Source organism: Tribolium castaneum, chromosome 7 (genome assembly GCF_031307605.1).
Source record: "Tribolium castaneum strain GA2 chromosome 7, icTriCast1.1, whole genome shotgun sequence".
NCBI lineage: Eukaryota > Metazoa > Arthropoda > Insecta > Coleoptera > Tenebrionidae > Tribolium > Tribolium castaneum.
Genome location: NC_087400.1, coordinates 3208679 through 3233122, shown reverse-complemented (window position 1 = coordinate 3233122; position 24444 = coordinate 3208679). Strand labels below are relative to the sequence as shown.

General features: G+C 36.0%; 4 protein-coding genes across 7 annotated transcripts; 2 read left to right on the top strand and 2 right to left on the bottom strand.

The window, feature by feature from the left end:
- Positions 1 to 22: 22 nt before the first annotated feature.
- Dnali1 (Dynein axonemal light intermediate chain 1) lies at positions 23 to 1166 on the bottom strand. The gene is made up of 3 exons (XM_965979.4): positions 1004 to 1166; positions 741 to 959; positions 23 to 494 (listed from the first exon to the last, which is right to left on the bottom strand). Exons 1-3 carry the CDS (start codon positions 1100 to 1102, stop codon positions 60 to 62), a joined length of 753 nt encoding a protein of 250 aa, XP_971072.1. The 5' UTR covers positions 1103 to 1166; the 3' UTR covers positions 23 to 59.
- Positions 1165 to 5371, top strand: LOC103314438 (hypothetical protein). Of its 2 annotated transcripts, XM_008200519.3 has the most exons (3): positions 1165 to 1278; positions 1342 to 1689; positions 1734 to 5371. In XM_008200519.3, the coding sequence occupies exons 2-3, from the start codon at positions 1396 to 1398 to the stop codon at positions 5277 to 5279; spliced, it is 3840 nt and encodes a 1279-aa protein (XP_008198741.1). In that variant the 5' UTR covers positions 1165 to 1278; positions 1342 to 1395; the 3' UTR covers positions 5280 to 5371. The 2 variants fall into 2 exon arrangements, with proteins under 2 accessions (XP_008198741.1, XP_064213813.1); XM_064357743.1 differs by having other exon boundaries at positions 1215 to 1689.
- A 1436-nt stretch (positions 5372 to 6807) lies between these two features.
- LOC100141580 (titin) lies at positions 6808 to 15167 on the top strand. Of its 3 annotated transcripts, XM_064357726.1 has the most exons (7): positions 6808 to 7065; positions 7234 to 7419; positions 7468 to 7544; positions 9412 to 9606; positions 9659 to 12502; positions 13140 to 14933; positions 14986 to 15167. In XM_064357726.1, exons 2-6 carry the CDS (start codon positions 7259 to 7261, stop codon positions 14885 to 14887), a joined length of 5025 nt encoding a protein of 1674 aa, XP_064213796.1. In that variant the 5' UTR covers positions 6808 to 7065; positions 7234 to 7258; the 3' UTR covers positions 14888 to 14933; positions 14986 to 15167. The 3 variants fall into 3 exon arrangements, with proteins under 3 accessions (XP_064213796.1, XP_015839850.1, XP_015839851.1); XM_015984364.2 differs by having other exon boundaries at positions 6809 to 7065; positions 13140 to 15167; XM_015984365.2 differs by having other exon boundaries at positions 6809 to 7419; positions 13140 to 15167.
- On the bottom strand, positions 15126 to 16716 carry mRpS24 (mitochondrial ribosomal protein S24). Its single transcript, XM_064357727.1, has 3 exons — positions 16677 to 16716; positions 16014 to 16146; positions 15126 to 15952 (listed from the first exon to the last, which is right to left on the bottom strand). The coding sequence occupies exons 2-3, from the start codon at positions 16035 to 16037 to the stop codon at positions 15491 to 15493; spliced, it is 486 nt and encodes a 161-aa protein (XP_064213797.1). The 5' UTR covers positions 16038 to 16146; positions 16677 to 16716; the 3' UTR covers positions 15126 to 15490.
- Between the last annotated feature and the right edge of the window lie 7728 nt (positions 16717 to 24444).

Sequence of the window (24444 nt, the reverse complement as noted above, 5' to 3'; positions counted from 1 at the left end):
ATTTTGCATAATTAAAACAGGCAAGAGTGAAAAAACTTTATTAAATAAAAGAAATTGTACTATTTCTTCGGCGCTATGATGCCCTCGAGTTGCGTTTTTAATTGCTGGTTAGTTTTCATCAAGAAGGCTATTTCTTCGGTATGTTTTCTCTCTTCGGCTAGTCTCGTTTCGGCCGCTCTACGGTCGGCTTGTTCCGCCCTTTGCTTCAATTCAATGATTTGATGCTCTAATTCCTGTTTTTCCCGCTTCAAATCATCAACATCCTGCTGCAAATCGGACTTCCCCTGTTCTGCTTGTAGCGCTTTTCGCATTCCAAACGCAATACTGCTGCAATACAAGGCCTGGTAGGCTTCAATTGTCATGCGCATTTCGTCCCGAACGCGTAGTAACAGTAGGCCACGCTCGGCACAGTTGATTGTCACTTGTCGGATGATTTCGTCGAAACACTGTGTATATAACTCGCGTCGGACGGGGCATATGCCAGTCTCGCGCGCCTAAATTTAAAAAATTATAAGCGGCCTCTTGTGGCCTTTGCCCCCACCTACTGGGACTATGGGTCAGGAACAGTTGGTTTGAAGCCAACGAAAAAAAAATAAAATAAAATTGCTTAAACGGCAATATAAGAAAATATAAACTTATAAACATTTCTGATTTTTTGCTATTTTCCAAATTTTTTTTGCTATTTTTTGGGTACAAAAAATCGTAGCGCCTCCTAACCCATAGTCCACCCTAGACCCCACCTGTTGCTGTTGTAGCCTCATATCTAGCTGCTCCTGCAAGTTGATAACGTCTAGCCTCGTTGCAGGGGTGGTGGAGACATTCTGCCTCCACAGCTGGCCTTCTTCCTCCCATTCTTTGGGGGGGAGGATCGTATTAAGAATTTCTTCAGTTTCACGCCGTGCGTCGGTTAAAATCGCCGCTGATTTCGCCCTAGTGTGCGATTCTTCACCCGAACGCTCCTGCAATTTTTTTTTCATAAGGGGTGGTTCAAATAAATTTGTACCTTGGCAAGGGCTGGTTTTTTCTCCTCATGTTTCGTAACAAGGACGGGATTGTCGTATTTGACTAAAGTGGTGCTTAGGGGGATGATACGTTCGGCCATTTTTGACAGTTTTTCGATCAAATTTTAAGGGTGTTATAGCAACAAGGGGGTGAATTCCAAAGCAGGCAACCAGTAATACAGAGCTAGTTATGTTAGAGGTTCAGGTTGGCATTGTCACACTTGCTAGACCGTTATTTTAAATATTGAATAGTTAAACTCATTAAACAATAAACATGGTGAGTTCATCAATACTCATCGATTTTACTATTTTTAACAACGTTTCTTGAATGTGGTCACAGTTTGTGTCATTCCGTTTGTGAAAGTAAAAAAGTGGCAAGTTAACCTAAGAAAAAATGGCGCCAAAAACTGTCCAATTTTTTGTGGACCAGTGTTTGAAAAGCAATTTCGACCACGTTTGTGGCCTTATCACCACCGAAAAGCCCAAACTCGACTCTTCAAGTGCAATAAAAATCATCAATGCGATTTGTTACGCTTGCAACCAAAATTTAGCAACACCTGAGAAAGTCAATGAAGTGGCTTTGGAGCGCCTTTTGGGGCTTTTACTGACCTCCATTGACTTCACAACGGACGACAACTTCGAATCTTACCTCAAAAGTGTTTTCTACATCCTTAAACTACTGGAAAAGGTGAGAGCACTTTTTCCTAATTAAATCAGATAACCAAGTTTTAGAAAAACGTCGAGTTGATTTTACGCTTGGAGCGGCTTTTTTTGCCCCCTTTCAAGCCTTTAATCCTCACCGACAAACACATCAAATTTTACAAAAGCATCTGCTCGGCTTTATACAACGTGATCGTCCGAATCGTCCAAGGTGGGCCCCACAAGGGGGCTGTCTCCGACCTGTGCCACCTCCTCACCCGTATGTGTGCCAAAATCAACAACAAACCCAAACTACTCGAAACAATACACAACTGTCTCGTCGCCTACTTAATACTCAAAATTGACCCCCAAACGGCCTTCAAATTTTACAAATTCAGTCTTAATTTCATCACCGGTGTCGAAACATCATTGTTCCCCCAAGTCGTCAAAAATTTCGACTTAATTTACAACAACTTGCTCAAAAGTGGGGCCAATGACTCGGCAAGTGCCTCGTACCGACTCACCATAGCCAAGCTTGAAGAGTTGTTCCCGGGGCCTGAGTTTCAACATTTGCGCGAAATTATGCGGGCTGTCGAGGGGGCCCCCCCGACAGGGGCCCCCTTGTCTCGGGTGTCCCCCGACACGCCCTTTATAACCCCCGTGTGTGAAGTAATCGCAAACGTGGCCGCAACGCGCCTCCAACTGTACAAGGCCAAGCCCGAGGTGTGGCGAGCCGAAGCCGAGTGTCACACCACATATTTCAAATTTCTGGGGGAGGTTTCGGTAATTTTGGGGCGTTTTGACAAAAAGGGGGCCCTACGTGTGTTGGACACCATCGCCAGCCTGGGCCGACTCACAATAGTGGGTTCGGACGAAATACCGAAAAACTACCAGTTGGAAGTTCTAACTCATTTGGAGTCGTTTATTGACGGTTTGGACGCGTTTAAATCACACAGTGACAAATGGAAGGAGTTCTGGTACGCCTTGGGTGTGCACTTGTACACAATCGGCGTCCATTTGAACCAAAAACACGATTCGGAACTTTCGGTACTCTACTTGCGCAAGTTCGTCCAAAAGTACCACGACTACCAGGCGCTCGAATCGTCCATTATTGGCAAAAACTACGTGGTGGCGGCCCTCCAACTCATCTCCGACCACCACCTCAAACGCCAAGAGTTCGAACAATGCTTGGCTTTCATCGCATTGGCCATTCTCTTCGGCTCCGATCCGAAAATCGAAATCCAGCGCTGGATTTTGGCGAAAGTTGCGGCAAGGGACCGAAATGTTCCGAACGTGCAAGAAATGACACTAGTTTCGGCCCTTGATAAGTCCGAACTTTCGCCAAGTGTGGACAAAGACCGAAAGATCGAACTGTTAGAAGTGGAATTGCGTGGTTATTTGAAACGCTGGCAAAGTAAAGTTTCCATGAGTTCGGCCCTGGACCATTTGAGTCAATTGGCCGACCCGGTCCGAACAGGTCGGCTCATTACCGAAGTGTGGACAAGCGGGGATTTACCGTTTCATGACACTTTTCTAACAATCCTACACCGAGTTATCACAAACTTCGAAAAGGTCCGAACGTGCCCGACCCTGGCCCACTTGTACTTCCTCAAGCACAAATACAAGGTGAAAGCGCGAGTTTGGAAGCACTGTGAGGAGTTAGAGAGGACGCTAAATGACGAAGGGACCGAACCAGGTTCCGACCTACTTTCATGTTTGGAATTAAGTAACTATTTAAAAATGCTCAAAGACTTGCAAAAGTCGCTCGATTTGTGCCGAACGTTCTCGAAAGGGTCCGAACGCTTCTACGCACTCTTGATCGACCTCGGCCACGAGTTCCGACTCCAGGGGCACACGCTCCAGGCCCTGGAGGCCTGGCAGCTGGCCCACGGCCAGGCCCGAACTCCGACCGAAAAGGTCGAATCCATCGGCTTCATCATCGAGTGTTCGGACGCGTCCCAACCCTACGTTCGGTCTTTAGTCGACGAGGCCGACGCTTGCATCGAGTGCCTCGAGTCCGAACAAAACTACAACAAACTTATCGTCTATTTTTTGTGCAAATCTTTGGCGTTTTTCGATTCGGACTTCCAAACGTCATATGCGGCATTCAAGCGAGTGAAGAACTTGCTAGAAACTTGCACTGTTAGTGATATTTTAATGGCGAAAGTTTTTCTGACCGAACATAAGTTTATGTCGTTGCCGTGCCACTACGGCGTGGAAGATCACACGAAATTCACCATAGTCCGAATACATCAAGCAGGCGATAAGGCGACCGAATATTTCAAGCAATCGCGGTGCTCGTCGTTCGGCGTGCGCATTTTTTTCGATGTTTTCGAATTTTTGGCGCGAATGTACACCAACTTGCGGCTACCGCTTGAGGTCCGAAGTTTGATCAAAAGTTCGGTCAGTGTCGCCCGGGAACTGTTACTCCCTTTTCGCACCGCCACTGTCTTATTTTACCTAATCAACGCTGACGTGATGTCAATGCGCTTCGATGACGCTCGTGTCAAGATTCGGGAATTTTCGGACATTGTCGGTTTGAAATACGACGACGTTGATGTGAACAAACAAATCGACGAATTGTGTGATGTGTTGGTACAACTGCAAGTGCAAGAGTCAACCGATGCAGGGTCGCCAATCTTCCGCAATGACACTTTCAAACTTCCCGATTTCATGCGCCACGAGGCGACGTGCGAGTGTTTCAAGTGTATATCTTATGAATATCGGGATAACGTCCTCAAAATTAATTTCCTGGCCGGGCTTTTGGCTTTATACGAAGGGAGATTAACACAAGCGAAGAATTGCTTCATGATTGCCATAACTATTTACAAGTTTATCAAAAATAACCACTCGGACTTTACCAAAAAATGGGCCAAAAAAATCACGCCTGATTTAGTACCGAACCTAGTACCGTTCCTCGAGACATATTGTTACATTTTGATAAATTGGGCCAACTGTGCACTTAAACATGGCAAAATTTCAAGTGGCAAAAAAATGAATAAGATTGTGTTACAAAATCTGGAGCCTCTACACTCAAAACTGCCATACTTGTCTTACGAGGCCTTGGCCCAGGAAATAAACATCGTAGAGTTCGAGAAAGAAACAGAAAAAACTACACTCCAAGTTGAAAGTGATGATGAGGATAAAAATATTAACACCGGCGTAAAAACGCCCGAAAATCGAGTGTCCACGGTTACAGTGTCGCCAACTATTGTTCCCGACAATGCCGACAACTACCGAATCAGGCCGAAGTTGCTCGAGTTCGTCCTGAGCGATGAGGAAGAAGATGGGGAGAAAAAGGGGGAAACCCCGGCCAAGCCTAGGCGGAGGGGGCGTCCAAGGAAGGAGGAAAAAACACCGGCGCCTTCGACCTCCAAAATTAGGATTTATGTCGATGATGGGGTGAAAAAAGGGGCGGCTTTGACCGAAAATCAAAGTGAAGAACCGAATTTTAAAACTCCCGCGCCTAAAAAAGGGGCGAATAAAAATGATGTTTTGGCGAATCGTACAAAGGTTTTGACCAAAACGTTGCGCAGTTCTAGTCAAAAAGTTGTGGAAGCGAACGAGGTCCGAACTAGTCTGTTCCAAGATGGGGGAAGTACCGAAACGTGTGCCAGGAAGACCAGGAGACAAAGATAGGGTTTTGTATTTATGTAAAAATTAGTTAAATTATCAAAGTGTTAATTGTATTTTTGTACTTATGAAAAATAAACTACCAAAGTGTTGATTTACTCTTTTTTTTTTATTTTACGCAATAAATAAGCGCTTGATTTTTTCGTTCTATTTAATAAAAACTAGAAGAAAAACTTGATTTTTGGTCGAAAAACGTTAAATTCTCAGAATTTGCAAAAATAATGTCATTTTTGACATAATTCTGTCATTTATTGGCCTACTTTTTAAAAAATTTTACGGAATAATTAAGTTTTTGCTGAATAAACGCTTAGAAAACGTAAATTTTTTGGTCATTTTCACTTAAATTTGGTAATTTTTTCGTTCTAGTTTAATAAAAACGGGAAGAAAAACTTGATTTTTGGTCTAAAAACGTGTTTAAATCCTCAGAACTTGCAAAAATAATGTCATTTTTTGACATACTTCTGTCATTTATTGGCTTACTTTTTTAGAAATTTTACGGAATAATTAAGTTTTTGCTGAATAAACGTTTAGAAAACGTAAATTTTTGCTCATTTTCACTTAAATTAGGTGATTTTTTCGTTCTAGTTTAATAAAAACGGGAAGAAACACTTGATTTTTGGTCTAAAAACGTGTTTAAATCCTCAGAACTTGCAAAAATAAGTCATTTTTGACATAATTCTGTCATTTATTGGCCTACTTTTTAAAAAATTTTACGGAATAATTAAGTTTTTGCTGAATAAACGCTTAGAAAACGTAAATTTTTGGTCATTTTCACTTAAATTTGGTGATTTTTTCGTTCTAGTTTAATAAAAACGGGAAGAAAAACTTGATTTTTGGTCTAAAAACGTGTTTAAATCCTCAGAACTTGCAAAAATAATGTCATTTTTTGACATACTTCTGTCATTTATTGGCTTACTTTTTTAGAAATTTTACGGAATAATTAAGTTTTTGCTGAATAAACGTTTAGAAAACGTAAATTTTTGCTCATTTTCACTTAAATTAGGTGATTTTTTCGTTCTAGTTTAATAAAAACGGGAAGAAACACTTGATTTTTGGTCTAAAAACGTGTTTAAATCCTCAGAACTTGCAAAAATAATGTCATTTTTGACATAATTCTGTCATTTATTGGCCTACTTTTTAAAAAATTTTACGGAATAATTAAGTTTTTGCTGAATAAACGCTTAGAAAACGTAAATTTTTGCCCATTTTCACTTAAATTAGGTGATTTTTTCGTTCTAGTTTAATAAAAACGGGAAGAAACACTTGATTTTTGGTCTAAAAACGTGTTTAAATCCTCAGAACTTGCAAAAATAATGTCATTTTTTTGACATAATTCTGTCATTTATTGGCTTACTTTTTTAAGAAATTTTGCGCAATAATTGACTTTTTGCTTAATTAATGTATTGTAAGACTTATTTGTATAAGAAATTGAGTCAAAAAAACGCGAAATATGTATGAAATCGGCTAATTATTAGCCGATTTCACCCTAATCTCGCTAGGTAGCCTCCTTGCCTAGAGTAAATCGTGTTGCCAACCGAAACAACCCAAGCCGAGTGGTGTCAATTCGTGGGGTAATTCCCCGTTTGTGGCTTAGTTGGGGCTTTGGCCGTCTCCCGGAGCCCCTTTCGTCCATTTGACGTCACAAATGGCCCCAAAAGTGTGAAAAATCGTGCAAAAAGCGCAAAAACTGGTGCTTTTTTGTCCGTTGTGTTGGCGTTCGGCGACGCCAAGCCGCATGGTACCATGGGATAATCATGTACGTCTGTGACAAGTGAAACAATCGAGTTTGAAGGTAAAAATAAACACAGGTTGGGTGTGTTTTCTGGCCCATTTCGGCCCATGGTAGCCCCCTTGAGCGCGCCCCCGTCCCATTGAGCCCCCTCGGCGCCTCTCCGGCCGCAGTTCGCGCGCAGATCCCTGTAATCGGGGCTCCAAATACGAAGTAAATCGGCTTTTTTAGGCGAGAATTAAATGACACGGGCAAAATGACCGACGAAGAAGGCCCCAAGTACAAGGACGGTGACATTGTTTGGGTGAAATTGGGGCCCTGTTGGTGGCCGGGCGAAGTCACCGAAGACGCCCCCGAAGACTTCACCGCCAAAAAGCCACCATTAGCCATCGTCAAGTTCTTCAACGAGGCCACTTAGTAAGTGCAAGGGGGCGCAGTGCCATAACCTAATTTATGGTTTTTCAGTGAATTTGTCAAGAGCCACAACCATATTTATTTTTACAATTGCGAGCGCAAAAATGAGTTTATCAAAAAAGGAATGGGTGAGTTGACTGGTGTTTGTTGATTTACGCAAGTGTGCAAAAAATTTATGACTTAAAAAAATTACTAAACTTGCCTGAATGCTTATAATGAGATATACAGGGAGTCCCAAAAATTACGAAACCGCTTATGACACGTGGTTGGAATTTGTGCAAGGACTAGTGGAAAAAAAATTACTTTTATATAATAGTGTTATTTAATTTTTTGCACATTTATTAAAACCACAGGGAAATCTGTTTAAATAAGTGTTTAAATGAAAAAAAATCAAGTTAGTTTTTTTACAACTTGCTTTAAAATCGTGTTATTTTGGCTTACTTGTGCCCAAAAACTATCTAAATCTAGTAGGACTGGATAAAATAATATGTATTGTGATCCTATTGCTTTATTTTTCTGCCAGTTTTTGCAATTTTTTTGTGCAAAATTACGTTTATTTTATCGAAATTTTTTATAATAATAATAATATAACGATAATTATTATTTATTTTTATAAATCTTATAGAGAAATAGTGTTTCTAGTTGTTTCTTCAATACTTTCCGTGTTCAATTCAAAAAATTAACTAAATAACAAAAATTTGGTCTTAAAAAAATTCTTAAAAATGATAAAATGGGACAAATCTGGAATTGTTAAAAAAATTACAGATTCCTGTAATTTCAAAAAAAAAAATTATTGATGAAAAAAAAAACACAAAACCGACGCCTACTATTGAAATTGACTATATTTTTACTTTAATTAATTAATTAATCATTTGCACAGTTCTACTGTAATTACTTTGTTACAAAAAATAGAAGTTTCTGTAATTAAAAAAACAAAACTCAAATAAATTAAAAAAAATGAAAAACACTTTGTTTTTAGTTGCAATTTTTATTAATTTTACATGGAAGCCTCTGAGATATGTACTAAAAAAATGCGAAACTTTCGTCATTATTTAAGTTAATTTTAAACATGTGGTAACATTTAAAAAAAATTGTTTTTAATTTTAATAAGTAAGAATAGAGAAATTTTCCAAAGTAATGTGCATATTAGTAATTTAACAAGAAAATGTCAGTGAAAATCAAAGAAAACATTCGAAAAATAGCTTAAATCTGGTGCATATTTATTTTGAAAAAATATTCACACATCAAAAATCACAAAAAAATACAAAAATTCAGGCTTTCGTAATTCCAAATACATAGTAAAATTGACAAAAAACCTAAAAATTTACGTTTTTTTTTAAATAAACATTGTTTTTTAATTTTTAAAAGTAAAATAAAACAAACTGTTCATGATTAATAAAAAAGTACAAGAATTAAATAAAAAAAATGTAATGCCTTTTAAAGAAACAAGCTTTAATTTTAAGTAAAATTAACATAATGTTTCCTTAATAATAATAATAATAATAATAATAAAAATCTTTGTTTATCTGTATTTTTTACAATTTCTTTTAATTAAAGACAAATTTCCCAATGACGCAAACAATTAACGATTTCGGCTTCTAAATGCTTAAGAAAATAAATAATCGGATGAATCAGGAAATATTCAAAAAAATATGAAATAGTAAATTATACGAAAAAATGTTCGAAGGAAAAAAAATGATGAAAAAAAATATTAACGAATTTTTTAATGTATTTTATTAATTTCACGCAAAAAATTACAGTTGTATTTCTTGAATTATGAATTAGTAATTAGGAAAAAAAATGTAGATTTTTGTAATTTTGAATAGTAAAAATATGGAAAAAAATATCGTTTTACTTTAATTTTCTTGAAATTTATGTGTTTATAACTAAGATTTTTTTTAAATTTTAAATGAATAAAAGTTTAAACAAATTTTATTTAAATTATGAGCCTATTTTTATCACAATTCAGCCTTAACCTCGAACCCGCAATTACAGATTCCTTCCGTGCCAACAACCCCCACATGGAGAAATTTCCAGGCGACGTTAGTTTGGCCGAAATACGCACAGATGGCAACCCTAACATTCTCTCAGACCCGATATTCGCCCCCCAAAAGAAAAGTAATATCATTGCAGAGGTGTTTGGCAGCCCTGCACCCAAAAAAACCCCAAAAGACGGCCGAGGACGCTCGAGTAAAACCCCCATTTTTTTCAAAAAAAATTCAACTAACTTTTTTTTTCACAGAAAATTCGTCCAAAAAGCCCAAAGTTAACATAACCCATCGCCGATTTCTCGGTTTAGACGATTACGAGTCACATATTCGTGTCCAATTTCCGGGAAAAGACGTCGAAAATTCCAGTGGTGATGAAGAAATTGTTAAATTGAACGCTGAACCCGAAAAAACGTTCAATTGTTCGTCTTGTAGTTTTCAAACGAATCGAATTGATGTGATGTTGTTTCACGTTCAGTGTCATATTAAAGGAATCGCATCACCTGGGCCGGTTAAGAAGAAAACTGCACCAAAAAAGAAGAAATCGAAGATTATTAAACATATAACTTCCGATGACGATCACACGAATTCAAGTTCTGCCTTCCTTGATACAGACACTGACGAGGAAGAAGAAGAAAAACCGAAACCGAAACGAAGAAGACGAACGGTTTCACCGAAGAAGAAACCCAAACGAAAAGAAGAACCAACTGTTGATATTCGCACCGACCTTTTGGCCGAATGGTCCGATAGTGAAGAAAATGAAGCAGAAGAAGCCGAAACTAGCAAAGAAGAAAATGTTTCGAACGAAGAAACGAAGAATGATGCTAAAGATTTGAACAAATCGTGCTTCGATTTCGACGAAGAAGAGGAAGAAAATGAAGATATGGGTGAAACAGCAACTGGACGTAAAATCCCACGTGTAATTCCCCCAAAATCGAGCGAACTTGAAGAAACCGGAAGCGAATCAACTGAAGCAACAAACGAAGAATTCAAAGATCTGATGGAAGCAACATCGGTTCCCGAACTACCAGAAGTACCAAAACCACAGAATAATCTCAAAACGGAAGTTGCAACGAAATTAACAAACCCGAAGAAACGTTTCGTTAAATCGTTTGAAGATTTCGAATTGTTGCAAAACGAGCAACGCAAAGCACAAGAAGAAGAAGAAAAGAATAAGGGAAAAGAAGAACACAAAACGGCCGAGTCCGAAACTGTTGAAGAAAAGGCCGAATCGAATGAAGAAAGTTCGAAAGATGCCGAAAAAGTTGAAACAATTGAAGAAAAAACTGAAGAAAAGGAAAAAATTGAGGAGGAAAAAATCGCCTCAAATCTACAAATATCAAAATTAAAATGTCAAATTATGTCGAAACTTGGCGATGAAGAACAAGAACTGTCGAAGAAAGTGGCGAAAACTTCGCACAGATCGCCACGAAGTAAAATTCTGGAATCGTATCGAAAAGACAAGAGGAAAAGTGTCGAAGATGAAGAAGAAGCGAAGAAAGTCGAACCGGTGATTGAAGAAAAAGAAGAAGAAGAGAAGAAACCGGTCGAGGAACCGGCTGAAGAAGAGAAGAAACCGGACAAGGAAATCGACGATTATCTCAATGAGTTCCTTTTCGATTTTCCGAAGAAGGAAGAAGAAGAAAAGGAGAAGATCGAACCTGAAGAAAGCTCGAACGAGGTTCGGATCAAGTCGGATTCGGGCGACATGGATATTGCGATTAAAACCAATTTGAGTAATTTTAACAAAGATGAGGAGGAAATGTCAGCGCTGAGTACGCTAGCAATGGTTTCGCAAACGGTCGAAGAAGAAGAAAAGGAAGAAATCAAGTTACCGTTTGTTGAAAAACCCGAAACTGAGATGGTACCAATCGACGGTAACTTGACCAAAGTATCGGAGAAGGATTTAGCCGATGGTCAAGTTGAAATCACCGCAACTTGCAAAAAACCGGTCACTTTGACTAGTTTTTCCATGGATTTCCCCGACTGTAATAATAGTAATAGTGAAAGTACAACGAGCGAAGCGAGTGAGTCAAAACCAGTCGAAGAACCGCCGAAAAATGACGATCTAATGGATTTGGAAGAACACATACCGTCACAAATTGTCGATAAAAAACCGAAAGAAGAAGAAGAACCAGTGGCGACGTCGAAACTACTCGAACGTCTGACCGAAAAACCGAAAAAAGTGCCTAAAGATAATAGTAGTAGTAGTACAAAAGTGACAAAGAAATTCGTAATCAAGTCGCCACCAACGACTAGTTCCAACAACAAACCGGTTATTTTATCCGAGAAGATTATTAAACCGGTTATAACCACTGCTTCGGTTTCGGTTCAGAAAGTCACTTCGAAGCGAAATCTCCACGATCCGGACGAAATCGACGCTTTTATTATCCAGAAAGGTAACAAAACACAAGAAGATGAAGAAAGTGACGAAACACCGGTTAAAAAACTGAAGAAAAGTGCCGTTTCGTCGACTTCGGTGAAGAAACGCGGGAAAGCGAAGATCCTGCAACAGACTATAATCACACCAGCTGGGGAAATCATCCAACCAGGTGTGCCAACCACTGACGACAACAACGTCTTCGACATCAATTCAATGCCAATTGTTCTCTCCGATCAAATCCTAACACCTGAATCCATTGAAAATATGCCAATTTATTTATCCGAAGCGCCAACTGAGACGCCAAAAATCGTCAAAAAACCACCACAAACAACTCAAATGCGTGTTTTAAATAAATCGATTGCAACGCCAACTCCCGGCACTAAGTTGATTAAAACACCGAAAATTTTGGGCTCGATTGGTGGCACCACCACCAAATTGATTAAACAAAATTCCTTTAGTCCTAAACAAAAATTCGTGATTGTAACACAACCACCAACCACTGGCACGACTACTAGTAAATACACCGTGGGTAAAAAAATAATCAAGAGTGCGGCAACGTTGACTAAAGTACAAAATATTGCACCGGAACCGAGTGGTAATAAAATAATGATTTTGACTGATCAACAAGGACAACAACAGAGAGTGCTTCTGACGCCAGCGCAACAAAAAATGATGGGGTATCAGAATCAGGGGAAGGTCAAGACTGTGATGAAAGGTAGGGATTGAAGAAATTGGTGACTGTTATTATTCTAAAGCGTAGAAAATGTTTTTGTTTCGAATGGAAGATAAGAAAGATATTTTTTTTTATTTCGTTAAGTCATAAGTCGAAAACAAAAGACGATAGAGAGATGCGGTTTTGACTAAAATTATCTTCTCAAAAAATGAGCTAGATAATGTATCACTCGTTTTGCTCTAAACCTCGTAGTTATGGAGTTTTTTACGTGGGCATGAAAAATGCCGCACCCTGTACATGGCCGGTGAACGAGAAAAACAGTGATTTGATGTAAATGTAATGAATAAACAACGTAAATAAACATATTCCTTGAAAAAAATAATAAGATAATTTATACAAAGTGAAAAATTTTAAATTAAAAAATTTTTAAACGAGTAAATTTTTTTTTGCTTGGAGATTTTTGACTCAATTTTTAAATAACTTGTAATAGTATTACAGTAAATCGTTTTAAATTAATTTATATTTTTGAAAGTCTAAGCTTGTTTTTAAAATATATTTTTCTTTTTTTTTGTGAGATCTTGCGAGATTCTGATAAAATTCCAAGTTTATGTAATCTGTGTGATGTATGAAACGGTAAAAAAACAAAACATGCGAAAAATCATTTTGTAATTTTTTTCAGGTAATATAATCCAGAAGGCGAAGGACGGTTCAGTGGCGGGCTCCAGCGGCCTAGTCACAAAAACAGTGACACCAAGTCGCATCAATTCATTGATCTCGTCAAATCGGCCAATCACCGGCCGTAAAATCCAAATGCAAAGTCAAAAAGTACCAATCAAACCACCGCAAAAAACCATCCTCATTAAAAACCAACACGGTCAAACCGTTCGTAAAATCCAAGGCACCGACGACGCTCTTTTAGACAAACAAGTCGCCGAACAAATCGAAGCGATCAAAGCAAGCGGCGTATTACAACAAAAACAAAACACAACAGCAACACCGAAAACAGTAACAACCACACCAACCGTGCGACGTTCCTACGTCAAAAAAATCGAAAGTAGTCCGAAAAAAACCGAACCTGCTGTACCACCACTCGCGCCAATTTCGCCGAAAAAACCCGAAAGTGAATCGAAAGACAATAAACCGGACCGAGCCCTACATCAGTTGGTAATCCAGGACGCCATGGGCAACCAAACTACGATCACAGAAGGCCAGATTTTGGCATTGCCGAGTGAGACAATCGATGGGCAGCCACAGTCCTACATGTTGGTAACATTGGACGAAAGTGGCAACTTGACCCCGCTTAATAACGAAGCCCTGTTGTCACTTGATCCGAATCTGGGATTGGGGGGCGATTTAGGCAACACTGTGCTGCAAATTGATCAAAATAACGCCACGAACACACAAACTGAGACGGTGGAAGCGCCACCGAAAAGTACCGAGGAAGAAGGCGCTGCACGAGCCGAAGAAGAAAAGGCGCAACAAGCAGGCGACGGCCAGCAGTTGATTGTGACAGGTGATCCAATAGCCGCCCAAAAATTCTTAGAATCACTAACTGAAGGCAACACTGACTTGGCCAATATCCTGGCAAGTGCCGAAGGCTCAAGCATTTTAATACATGCTGACGGTCAACAAATCCTAATCAACACGGATTCCGACAATCAAATGTTACTCTCCGTCAACACGGATAATTTAAACATGGCGGAAAGTAGCGAGGGTGGGGGTAATCCAATCTTCGCCACCCAACCGTCGAAAAATCAAGACATCCTTGCCGCCGCCTTGGCCGACACTGATGTCTTTCAAGGCGAGCAAAACAACGGCCAAAAACTGAGCCCCAACAGTAGTTTATATCCAATGAATGTTGGCAATGTCCTCGAGACCAGCCTGACCTTGAATTCACCAATCATGACACCGCTGGAAGTGCCGAGCACCAATAGCAAGAAAATCGACGAGAGCGATATTCTGGCGCCGGTACCGAAATCAGTCGATCTACCAATCACAATCACCGATCCGAATATCTCGCAAACGGTTGCGCAGCAACAAGTCGCGTTGCCGGGCAACTTGGAGCTGGCGTTGCCAATCAGCGAGTCGGCCATTGTCACGTGCTCCGACATGTCTTATTATTCGCTGTCGGACCGAAGTATGCCGATCTTGACCGAGGATGACGACAAGGCGAAGGGCGAGGATGAGGGGTTGTGCACATTGGGGGGCGAGATGTGCAGTTCGTTGAGTGAACCCCCGCCTGATATGTTCGATTTAACGGCCGTTTTGTCCTCTCAGAAGGAAAAGGACGAGTCGAATCCGGGTTCGGTCACTGAGACCAGTAGTCCGAATACGTTGAATGAGGATTCGTGTGAAATACCGGTACAGCCGGAGATTGTCACGAAGTTGGACGAGGAGAAAGAGGCGAATTCGACTGAGGTTGTGTAAATAAAACTGTAAAAAAGTGGAGGGGGCTGTATATAGTTGTTGTTATGTACGTGTGTACATAAGGATGCTTCTTTTTTTATTCATATCTTTAATTGTAGGTAAAATATGTATGCACATTATGCTTATCGTAGTGTATGTTAGTGTAGCTCCATGTGTCATTTTTCGTGTGATGAAGTTGGTACTGGATAGGATTTTAATCTTGTTTAAGTAAGCTTAGAGGTAAAGTTCTTTTCAATAATTACGTTATGTATAATTTTATTGTAATAAAAAATTAATCAGACATGGTTAGCTAAGCTAATGGTGCCAAGATGGCGTGTGACCTTGGCTATGACATGTCACTAAACCCAGTCATCGAATAATACAGACTAACCCTGTATATAATTTTTTGCTACTATTGCCATGCCGTTTACTTCATGTTCACAAATTGTTGTATACAAGGTGGTGAATAAAAGTTGCAAAAATATAACTGGCGACCACCCTGTATATAATAAAGATATTTTTGGTTTGTGAACTTCAAGTAAATCTACCGGATTATGAAAACGTCATGGCAATATTTTAAATAGTAAAAAATTATAGAGGGTCACCCTGTATATTATCGGTGCCTTAGATATATTTGAAGACAACATCGCGCCTGTCGGCGACCGTCTGAAGCTCCACTTTTACAGGACACTGTAACCAAAAACTCAACAACTCCTCCGTATAACCGATCAAAAAGTACATTTTCCGGGCACTGACACTCCTCCTCACAATTCCCGCAATCCTGATAATGTTATGTTGCCGTTTTATTATAATTTCACTCAAAAATAACGCGTGCCAAGTCCCTGTCATAAACTTGCGAATGAAAATATCCTCAATTGCGGTTTCGGACGACCTTAAACCGCCCTCCAAGTTCGAAGTGTTGATCGAATTCCAAGTTTTACGGTGGGCTATTTGATGGGGTGGATTTGCCATTTCGTAAGTGAGGGGTAGGTCTTTACGGGGGGTGATTCGGTATCGGCCCGACTGTGATTTCTGACACGCTGTTGATGTGGACAGGAGGCGATAAAAAGTTGGAGCTCTTAAAATCTGGGGGCACCGTAAAGTGAGGTTAGGTTGATTGATTGACTTGTGGGGGTGAAGTACGTACGTTTTTGAGCTGGGGGAGCGACATTGTGGTGGCTCTGAAGGTGAAAAATTACCCCAGAAACGCGTTTTTTACGTTAAATAGCGTTATTTGGGCAATTTTTAGGTTAAAAACTGTGACGGTATTACATTAGATGACTAGCGGCTAGCCCCTGCCGGTCTACAAATGTTCGCTCAGTCGAAATGTTGCGAGCGAGGTCGGAACAGTACGAACGGAGACCATAACGGACTTCTCATTTCAGCTGGGCATATTGGAATAGTGGTTTTTATGGAAATATGTTGCGCGTGGCTGGGGCTTCGCCCCAGTTAACTAAAAGGAAACAAACCCCACGACCAATTAAACTCGAAAACGTGGAACTCGAAACGTGGAATAGTGTTTTTTTATGGAGCTAGGGTGGCGTACAGTTCATAAACATAAACACTATTCCACGTTTCGAGTTCCACGTTTTCGAGTTTAATTGGTCGTGGGGTTTGTTTCCTTTTAGTTAACTGGGGCGAAGCCCCAGCCACGCGCAACATATTTCCATAAAAACCACTATTCCAATATGCCCAGCTGAAATGAGAAGTCCGTTATGGTCTCCGTTCGTACTGTTCCGACCTCGCTCGCAACATTTCGACTGAGCGAACATTTGTAGACCGGCAGGGGCTAGCCGCTAGTCATTAGATGTCGCCACACGCCTAGAATAACACTTTTATAGAAGCGGAACATAATGGTTGGCAATGAATTCCTAGCTGAAGCCATCTAGCCGCATCATAACGTACTAAAAATGGCGCGAATTTAAAATAATTCCGATTACTTTATATTTTTTTAATTTTTGCTCACGTCAAAATGATGCCAATACCTTATCAAATACAATTATTATGAAAATTTCTTAATTGTATTTGAAAAGGTGGATGCACAGACAGCACAGATGGAAGAATTTTACCCAACATGACACGATCACATTTAATGTTAAAGATATTTATTAAATCCATTAAGTTTACGAAACTAATAGTCGTCACCGAATCGATGATAAAGACATACTTGCAATCAGCCAAACTGGCACCGGTCTGGCACCTTATGTTTGCAACTTCTGTCTATGGGAGTCTCCTCGCAGTGTGACTCACTTGCGGTTCGATCTCAAAAAACTCACTTTTGGGAAAAACGCACCTATCTACGTAAACCTTCTGGAGCTCATTACTATGTTATATTTTTGGAGATCATGTTGTTCCTAACCGATAGTAGGCAATAGTCTAACCTAAAGACGACACTTTGATCCACTATAATAATAAAAATTAACGTGATATTATAAAAAATAAACTCAAATTAAAATCAACAAAAATGGCGATTCAAGTAAAAAGTGAGTGAAAATAAAAATTATTTTTCTAATGTTATTTTCAATTTGCACAAGAAAATTCATAGTGTACAGTCATCAGGGCACTCAGAGGAATCGTTTGGTGTAAGTTTCAGCTTGAAAATCCAGAAGTAGTTAAAGTAAAAAATTACCAAGTTATACTTTATGTTTTATTACGTGGTAAAGTTAACAACACACGTTAACATACCCTTTATAAACGTTTAAACACCCTTTTTCATGAAAAGGTTGACACGAGAAGTGCATTTTTCAATAAATCTCACTGAAATTTATGTCGTTGACTCAAGGTAGATTTGTCTGTCCTTAAACATGTTCAATAATAATTAATAGCGCTCTAGAAGAGCAGGAAAGCACACAAAAAACATTAAAGTTAAAATTTAACACTTCAGAAGAGAGCATAATACACCCTAACCCTACTTTCTGAACTTTTGTCCGTATCTGGCAATAGCACATAATAAAGGTAGAGATTTCGACCCTAAATATCCTATCATAACGCTCTGAAAGGGCAGAGATGGAGACAAAATTCATAAAAGTGTAAATTTTGTCATTTTCGAGTGACAACATAACCCTACTTTTGGAACCTACCGAATTTTCAACAAAACGAAACAAACAAACAATGTGGCTATACGCATTGCGATACCACTAATTTTCGCACCAAAATTTCACATTGCCAGTTTCTGTTTAAATAAAAACATGCATTTTTATTTTTCCATTGACTGCATGCGAAACTTTTATAATTTTAGACGTTTATAGGCAAATACATTTGTCATAATTAATTTTTTTAGATCAATGCTGTTCTATTTTAAATAATTCTGTGTATGAATGTTTCTAAATTTCACGAATTTTTCCAGTGAATATTTCTGGTAATGACCTGTTTTAGACTTAGTGACGTCACATCCGTGACGTGTCCCGAGGTTAGGTGTGCGGCGCAGGCGGCGAGAGCGCTTCAGTCGACAGCGAGCAATGGCACGGGTCAGATCGTGAGCGGGAAGCAGGAGGCGAGGTGAGTCGGGTCGGTTTATTTAAATTATTGTGTATTGTGCCGTTTCGTTCAATTTATTCAGTTTGTTACTTGCCGTTGTCGGGAACGGACGTGTGCTCAAGCTAATCTAAATTTTCCGGTTTAAATTTTCTATTCGGTGACTAGTGATCGCGTTTGAGTGACACATTTTAAATACAGTAAATAAAATTATAATCAAACACTCAAATAATTAATTGCCACGTAATAATTTTGTCTTTAATTTCAATGAATGAAAGTGGCTTGCTCAAAATTTAATGCAAATAAACATTTTTTTTATTTCATTTTTATTATTATTATTTTTTTTAATGCTACAAACGGTAGCCAACGTGGAAGCGATATGAAGGTAGGTGTATTTTATTGCTGTGTCGTATTTATTTATTTCACAAACCAATAATTTCATAAAACTTAAATGCAATTAAAATCTTTAAATGCGGTGTTGAAAAGTGATATTTTGAGTGACACATTTTAAATACAATAACTATAAATAAAATAAACCACTCAAATAATTTATTGCCACGAAATTTTGCTTTTAATTTCAATGAATGAAAGTGGCTTGCTGAAAATTTAATGCAAATAAACATTTTTTTTGGTTTCATTTTTATTATTATTTTTTTTTTGGTTTCATTTTTATTATTATTTTTTTTTAATGCTACAAACGGTAGCCAACGTGGAAGCGATATGAAGGTAGGTGTATTTTATTGCTGTGTCGTATTTATTTATTTCACAAACCAATAATTTCATAAAACTTAATTGCAACTAAAATCTTTAAATGCGGTATTGAAAAGTGATATTTTGAGTGACACATTTTAAATACAGTAACTATAAATAAAATAAAACACTCAAATAATTTATTGCCACGAAATTTTGCCTTTAATTTCAATGAATGAAAGTGGCTTGCTCAAAATTTAATGCAAATAAACATTTTTTTTGGTTTCATTTTTATTATTATTTTTTTTTTTGGTTTAATTTTTATTATTATTTTTTTTAATGCTACAAACGGTAGCCAACGTGGAAGCGATATGAAGGTAGGTGTATTTTATTGCTGTGTCGTATTTATTTATTTCACAAACCAATAATTTCATAAAACTTAATTGCAATTAAAATCTTTAAATGCGGTATTGAAAAGTGATATTTTGAGTGACACATTTTAAATACAGTAACTATAAATAAAATAAAACACTCAAATAATTTATTGCCACGAAATTTTGCCTTTAATTTCAATGAATAAAAGTGGCTTGCTCAAAATTTAATGCAAATAAACATTTTTTTTGGTTTCATTTTTATTATTATTTTTTTTTTGGTTTCATTTTTATTATTATTTTTTTTAATGCTACAAACGGTAGCCAACGTGGAAGCGATATGAAGGTAGGTGTATTTTATTGCTGTGTCGTATTTATTTATTTCAAAAAACCAATAATTTCATAAAACTTAATTGCAACTAAAATCTTTAAATGCGGTATTGAAAAGTGATATTTTGAGTGACACATTTTAAATACAGTAACTATAAATAAAATAAAACACTCAAATAATTTATTGCCACGTAATTTTGCCTTTAATTTCAATGAATGAAAGTGGCTTGCTCAAAATTTAATGCAAATAAACATTTTTTTTGGTTTCATTTTTATTATTATTTTTTTTTTGGTTTCATTTTTATTATTATTTTTTTTAATGCTACAAACGGTAGCCAACGTGGAAGCGATATGAAGGTAGGTGTATTTTATTGCTGTGTCGTATTTATTTATTTCACAAACCAATAATTTCATAAAACTTAATTGCAACTAAAATCTTTAAATGCGGTATTGAAAAGTGATATTTTGAGTGACACATTTTAAATACAGTAACTATAAATAAAATAAACCACTCAAATAATTTATTGCCACGAAATTTTGCCTTTAATTTCAATGAATGAAAGTGGCTTGCTCAAAATTTAATGCAAATAAACATTTTTTTTGGTTTCATTTTTATTATTATTTTTTTTTAATGCTACAAACGGTAGCCAACGTGGAAGCGATATGAAGGTAGGTGTATTTTATTGCTGTGTCGTATTTATTTATTTCACAAACCAATAATTTCATAAAACTTAATTGCAACTAAAATCTTTAAATGCGGTATTGAAAAGTGATATTTTGAGTGACACATTTTAAATACAGTAACTATAAATAAAATAAACCACTCAAATAATTTATTGCCACGAAATTTTGCCTTTAATTTCAATGAATGAAAGTGGCTTGCTCAAAATTTAATGCAAATAAACATTTTTTTTGGTTTCATTTTTATTATTATTTTTTTTTTTGGTTTAATTTTTATTATTATTTTTTTTAATGCTACAAACGGTAGCCAACGTGGAAGCGATATGAAGGTAGGTGTATTTTATTGCTGTGTCGTATTTATTTATTTCACAAACCAATAATTTCATAAAACTTAATTGCAATTAAAATCTTTAAATGCGGTATTGAAAAGTGATATTTTGAGTGACACATTTTAAATACAGTAACTATAAATAAAATAAAACACTCAAATAATTTATTGCCACGAAATTTTGCCTTTAATTTCAATGAATAAAAGTGGCTTGCTCAAAATTTAATGCAAATAAACATTTTTTTTGGTTTCATTTTTATTATTATTTTTTTTTTGGTTTCATTTTTATTATTATTTTTTTTAATGCTACAAACGGTAGCCAACGTGGAAGCGATATGAAGGTAGGTGTATTTTATTGCTGTGTCGTATTTATTTATTTCAAAAAACCAATAATTTCATAAAACTTAATTGCAACTAAAATCTTTAAATGCGGTATTGAAAAGTGATATTTTGAGTGACACATTTTAAATACAGTAACTATAAATAAAATAAAACACTCAAATAATTTATTGCCACGTAATTTTGCCTTTAATTTCAATGAATGAAAGTGGCTTGCTCAAAATTTAATGCAAATAAACATTTTTTTTGGTTTCATTTTTATTATTATTTTTTTTTTGGTTTCATTTTTATTATTATTTTTTTTAATGCTACAAACGGTAGCCAACGTGGAAGCGATATGAAGGTAGGTGTATTTTATTGCTGTGTCGTATTTATTTATTTCACAAACCAATAATTTCATAAAACTTAATTGCAACTAAAATCTTTAAATGCGGTATTGAAAAGTGATATTTTGAGTGACACATTTTAAATACAGTAACTATAAATAAAATAAACCACTCAAATAATTTATTGCCACGAAATTTTGCCTTTAATTTCAATGAATGAAAGTGGCTTGCTCAAAATTTAATGCAAATAAACATTTTTTTTGGTTTCATTTTTATTATTATTTTTTTTTAATGCTACAAACGGTAGCCAACGTGGAAGCGATATGAAGGTAGGTGTATTTTATTGCTGTGTCGTATTTATTTATTTCACAAACCAATAATTTCATAAAACTTAATTGCAACTAAAATCTTTAAATGCGGTATTGAAAAGTGATATTTTGAGTGACACATTTTAAATACAGTAACTATAAATAAAATAAACCACTCAAATAATTTATTGCCACGAAATTTTGCCTTTAATTTCAATGAATGAAAGTGGCTTGCTCAAAATTTAATGCAAATAAACATTTTTTTTGGTTTCATTTTTATTATTATTTTTTTTTAATGCTACAAACGGTAGCCAACGTGGAAGCGATATGAAGGTAGGTGTATTTTATTGCTGTGTCGTATTTATTTATTTCACAAACCAATAATTTCATAAAACTTAATTGCAACTAAAATCTTTAAATGCGGTATTGAAAAGTGATATTTTGAGTGACACATTTTAAATACAGTAACTATAAATAAAATAAACCACTCAAATAATTTATTGCCACGAAATTTTGCCTTTAATTTCAATGAATGAAAGTGGCTTGCTCAAAATTTAATGCAAATAAACATTTTTTTTGGTTTCATTTTTATTATTATTTTTTTTTAATGCTACAAACGGTAGCCAACGTGGAAGCGATATGAAGGTAGGTGTATTTTATTGCTGTGTCGTATTTATTTATTTCACAAACCAATAATTTCATAAAACTTAATTGCAACTAAAATCTTTAAATGCGGTATTGAAAAGTGATATTTTGAGTGACACATTTTAAATACAGTAACTATAAATAAAATAAACCACTCAAATAATTTATTGCCACGAAATTTTGCCTTTAATTTCAATGAATGAAAGTGGCTTGCTCAAAATTTAATGCAAATAAACATTTTTTTTGGTTTCATTTTTATTATTATTTTTTTTTTGGTTTCATTTTTATTATTATTTTTTTTAATGCTACAAACGGTAGCCAACGTGGAAGCGATATGAAGGTAGGTGTATTTTATTGCTGTGTCGTATTTATTTATTTCACAAACCAATAATTTCATAAAACTTAATTGCAACTAAAATCTTTAAATGCGGTATTGAAAAGTGATATTTTGAGTGACACATTTTAAATACAGTAACTATAAATAAAATAAACCACTCAAATAATTTATTGCCACGAAATTTTGCCTTTAATTTCAATGAATGAAAGTGGCTTGCTCAAAATTTAATGCAAATAAACATTTTTTTTGGTTTCATTTTTATTATTATTTTTTTTTAATGCTACAAACGGTAGCCAACGTGGAAGCGATATGAAGGTAGGTGTATTTTATTGCTGTGTCGTATTTATTTATTTCACAAACCAATAATTTCATAAAACTTAATTGCAACTAAAATCTTTAAATGCGGTATTGAAAAGTGATATTTTGAGTGACACATTTTAAATACAGTAACTATAAATAAAATAAACCACTCAAATAATTTATTGCCACGAAATTTTGCCTTTAATTTCAATGAATGAAAGTGGCTTGCTCAAAATTTAATGCAAATAAACATTTTTTTTGGTTTCATTTTTATTATTATTTTTTTTTAATGCTACAAACGGTAGCCAACGTGGAAGCGATATGAAGGTAGGTGTATTTTATTGCTGTGTCGTATTTATTTATTTCACAAACCAATAATTTCATAAAACTTAATTGCAATTAAAATCTTTAAATGCGGTATTGAAAAGTGATATTTTGAGTGACACATTTTAAATACAGTAACTATAAATAAAATAAACCACTCAAATAATTTATTGCCACGAAATTTTGCCTTTAATTTCAATGAATAAAAGTGGCTTGCTCAAAATTTAATGCAAATAAACATTTTTGTTATTTCATTTTTATTATTATTTTTTTTTTAATGCTACAAACGGTAGCCAACGTGGAAGCGATATGAAGGTAGGTGTATTTTATTGCTGTGTCGTATTTATTTATTTCACAAACCAATAATTTCATAAAACTTAATTGCAATTAAAATCTTTAAATGCGGTATTGAAAAGTGATATTTTGAGTGACACATTTTAAATACAGTAACTATAAATAAAATAAACCACTCAAATAATTTATTGCCACGAAATTTTGCCCTTAATTTCAATGAATAAAAGTGGCTTGCTCAAAATTTAGTGCAAATAAACATTTTTTTTGGTTTCATTTTTATTATTATTTTTTTTTGGTTTCATTTTTATTATTATTTTTTTTAATGCTACAAACGGTAGCCAACGTGGAAGCGATATGAAGGTAAGTGCATTTATTTACTGAGGTATTGAATTTGATTTGAATTTTAATTGCCACAAATTGAAACGTATTGTGTATTTTTTATTTTGTTTAATATTGACAAACGTTGCTTGTTGTAACTTTCATGCAAATAAAGATTTTTATTGGTGTTGTTTTAATTTTTTAAATGTCTTGCTACAAACAGTAGCCAACGCAGAAGCCATATGAAGGTAGGTGCATTTTTTTGCGTTTTATCTTGTGATGTGTTGATTTAATAGCTTGTGTGCCATATATTATACCGTATTGTGTATTCTTTATTCTGTATAATATTTGTTAAAGTCGCTTGTTGTAACTTTCCTACAAATTATTTTTTTGTTGGTTGTGTTTTTAATTTATTTTTTAGGTTTTGCTACAAATGGTAGCAGATGCAGTATAAAGGTAAGAGCATTTATTTAACGCCAAGTGAAAAAGCTTTGATTTTTGTGTACTATTTTT

What these genes read in the sequence shown, in the direction of transcription:
- mRpS24 (XM_064357727.1), bottom strand. Translation starts at nt 16,037, where the DNA reads ATGTCGCTCCCCCAGCTCAAAAAC. An exon ending in CGCTCCCCCAGCTCAAAAAC is followed by an intron (nt 15,953 to 16,013) that starts GTACGTACTTCA and finishes CGGTGCCCCCAG; the next exon opens with ATTTTAAGAGCTCCAACTTT.
- LOC100141580 (XM_064357726.1), top strand. Translation starts at nt 7,259, where the DNA reads ATGACCGACGAAGAAGGCCCCAAGTACAAGGACGGTGACATTGTTTGG. An exon ending in TTCTTCAACGAGGCCACTTA is followed by an intron (nt 7,420 to 7,467) that starts GTAAGTGCAAGG and finishes ATGGTTTTTCAG; the next exon opens with TGAATTTGTCAAGAGCCACA. An exon ending in GTTTATCAAAAAAGGAATGG is followed by an intron (nt 7,545 to 9,411) that starts GTGAGTTGACTG and finishes CCGCAATTACAG; the next exon opens with ATTCCTTCCGTGCCAACAAC.
- LOC103314438 (XM_008200519.3), top strand. Translation starts at nt 1,396, where the DNA reads ATGGCGCCAAAAACTGTCCAATTTTTTGTGGACCAGTGTTTGAAAAGC. An exon ending in TCCTTAAACTACTGGAAAAG is followed by an intron (nt 1,690 to 1,733) that starts GTGAGAGCACTT and finishes ACCAAGTTTTAG; the next exon opens with AAAAACGTCGAGTTGATTTT.
- Dnali1 (XM_965979.4), bottom strand. Translation starts at nt 1,102, where the DNA reads ATGGCCGAACGTATCATCCCCCTAAGCACCACTTTAGTCAAATACGAC. An exon ending in AAAAACCAGCCCTTGCCAAG is followed by an intron (nt 960 to 1,003) that starts GTACAAATTTAT and finishes AAAAAATTGCAG; the next exon opens with GAGCGTTCGGGTGAAGAATC. An exon ending in TGAGGCTACAACAGCAACAG is followed by an intron (nt 495 to 740) that starts GTGGGGTCTAGG and finishes TTTTAAATTTAG; the next exon opens with GCGCGCGAGACTGGCATATG.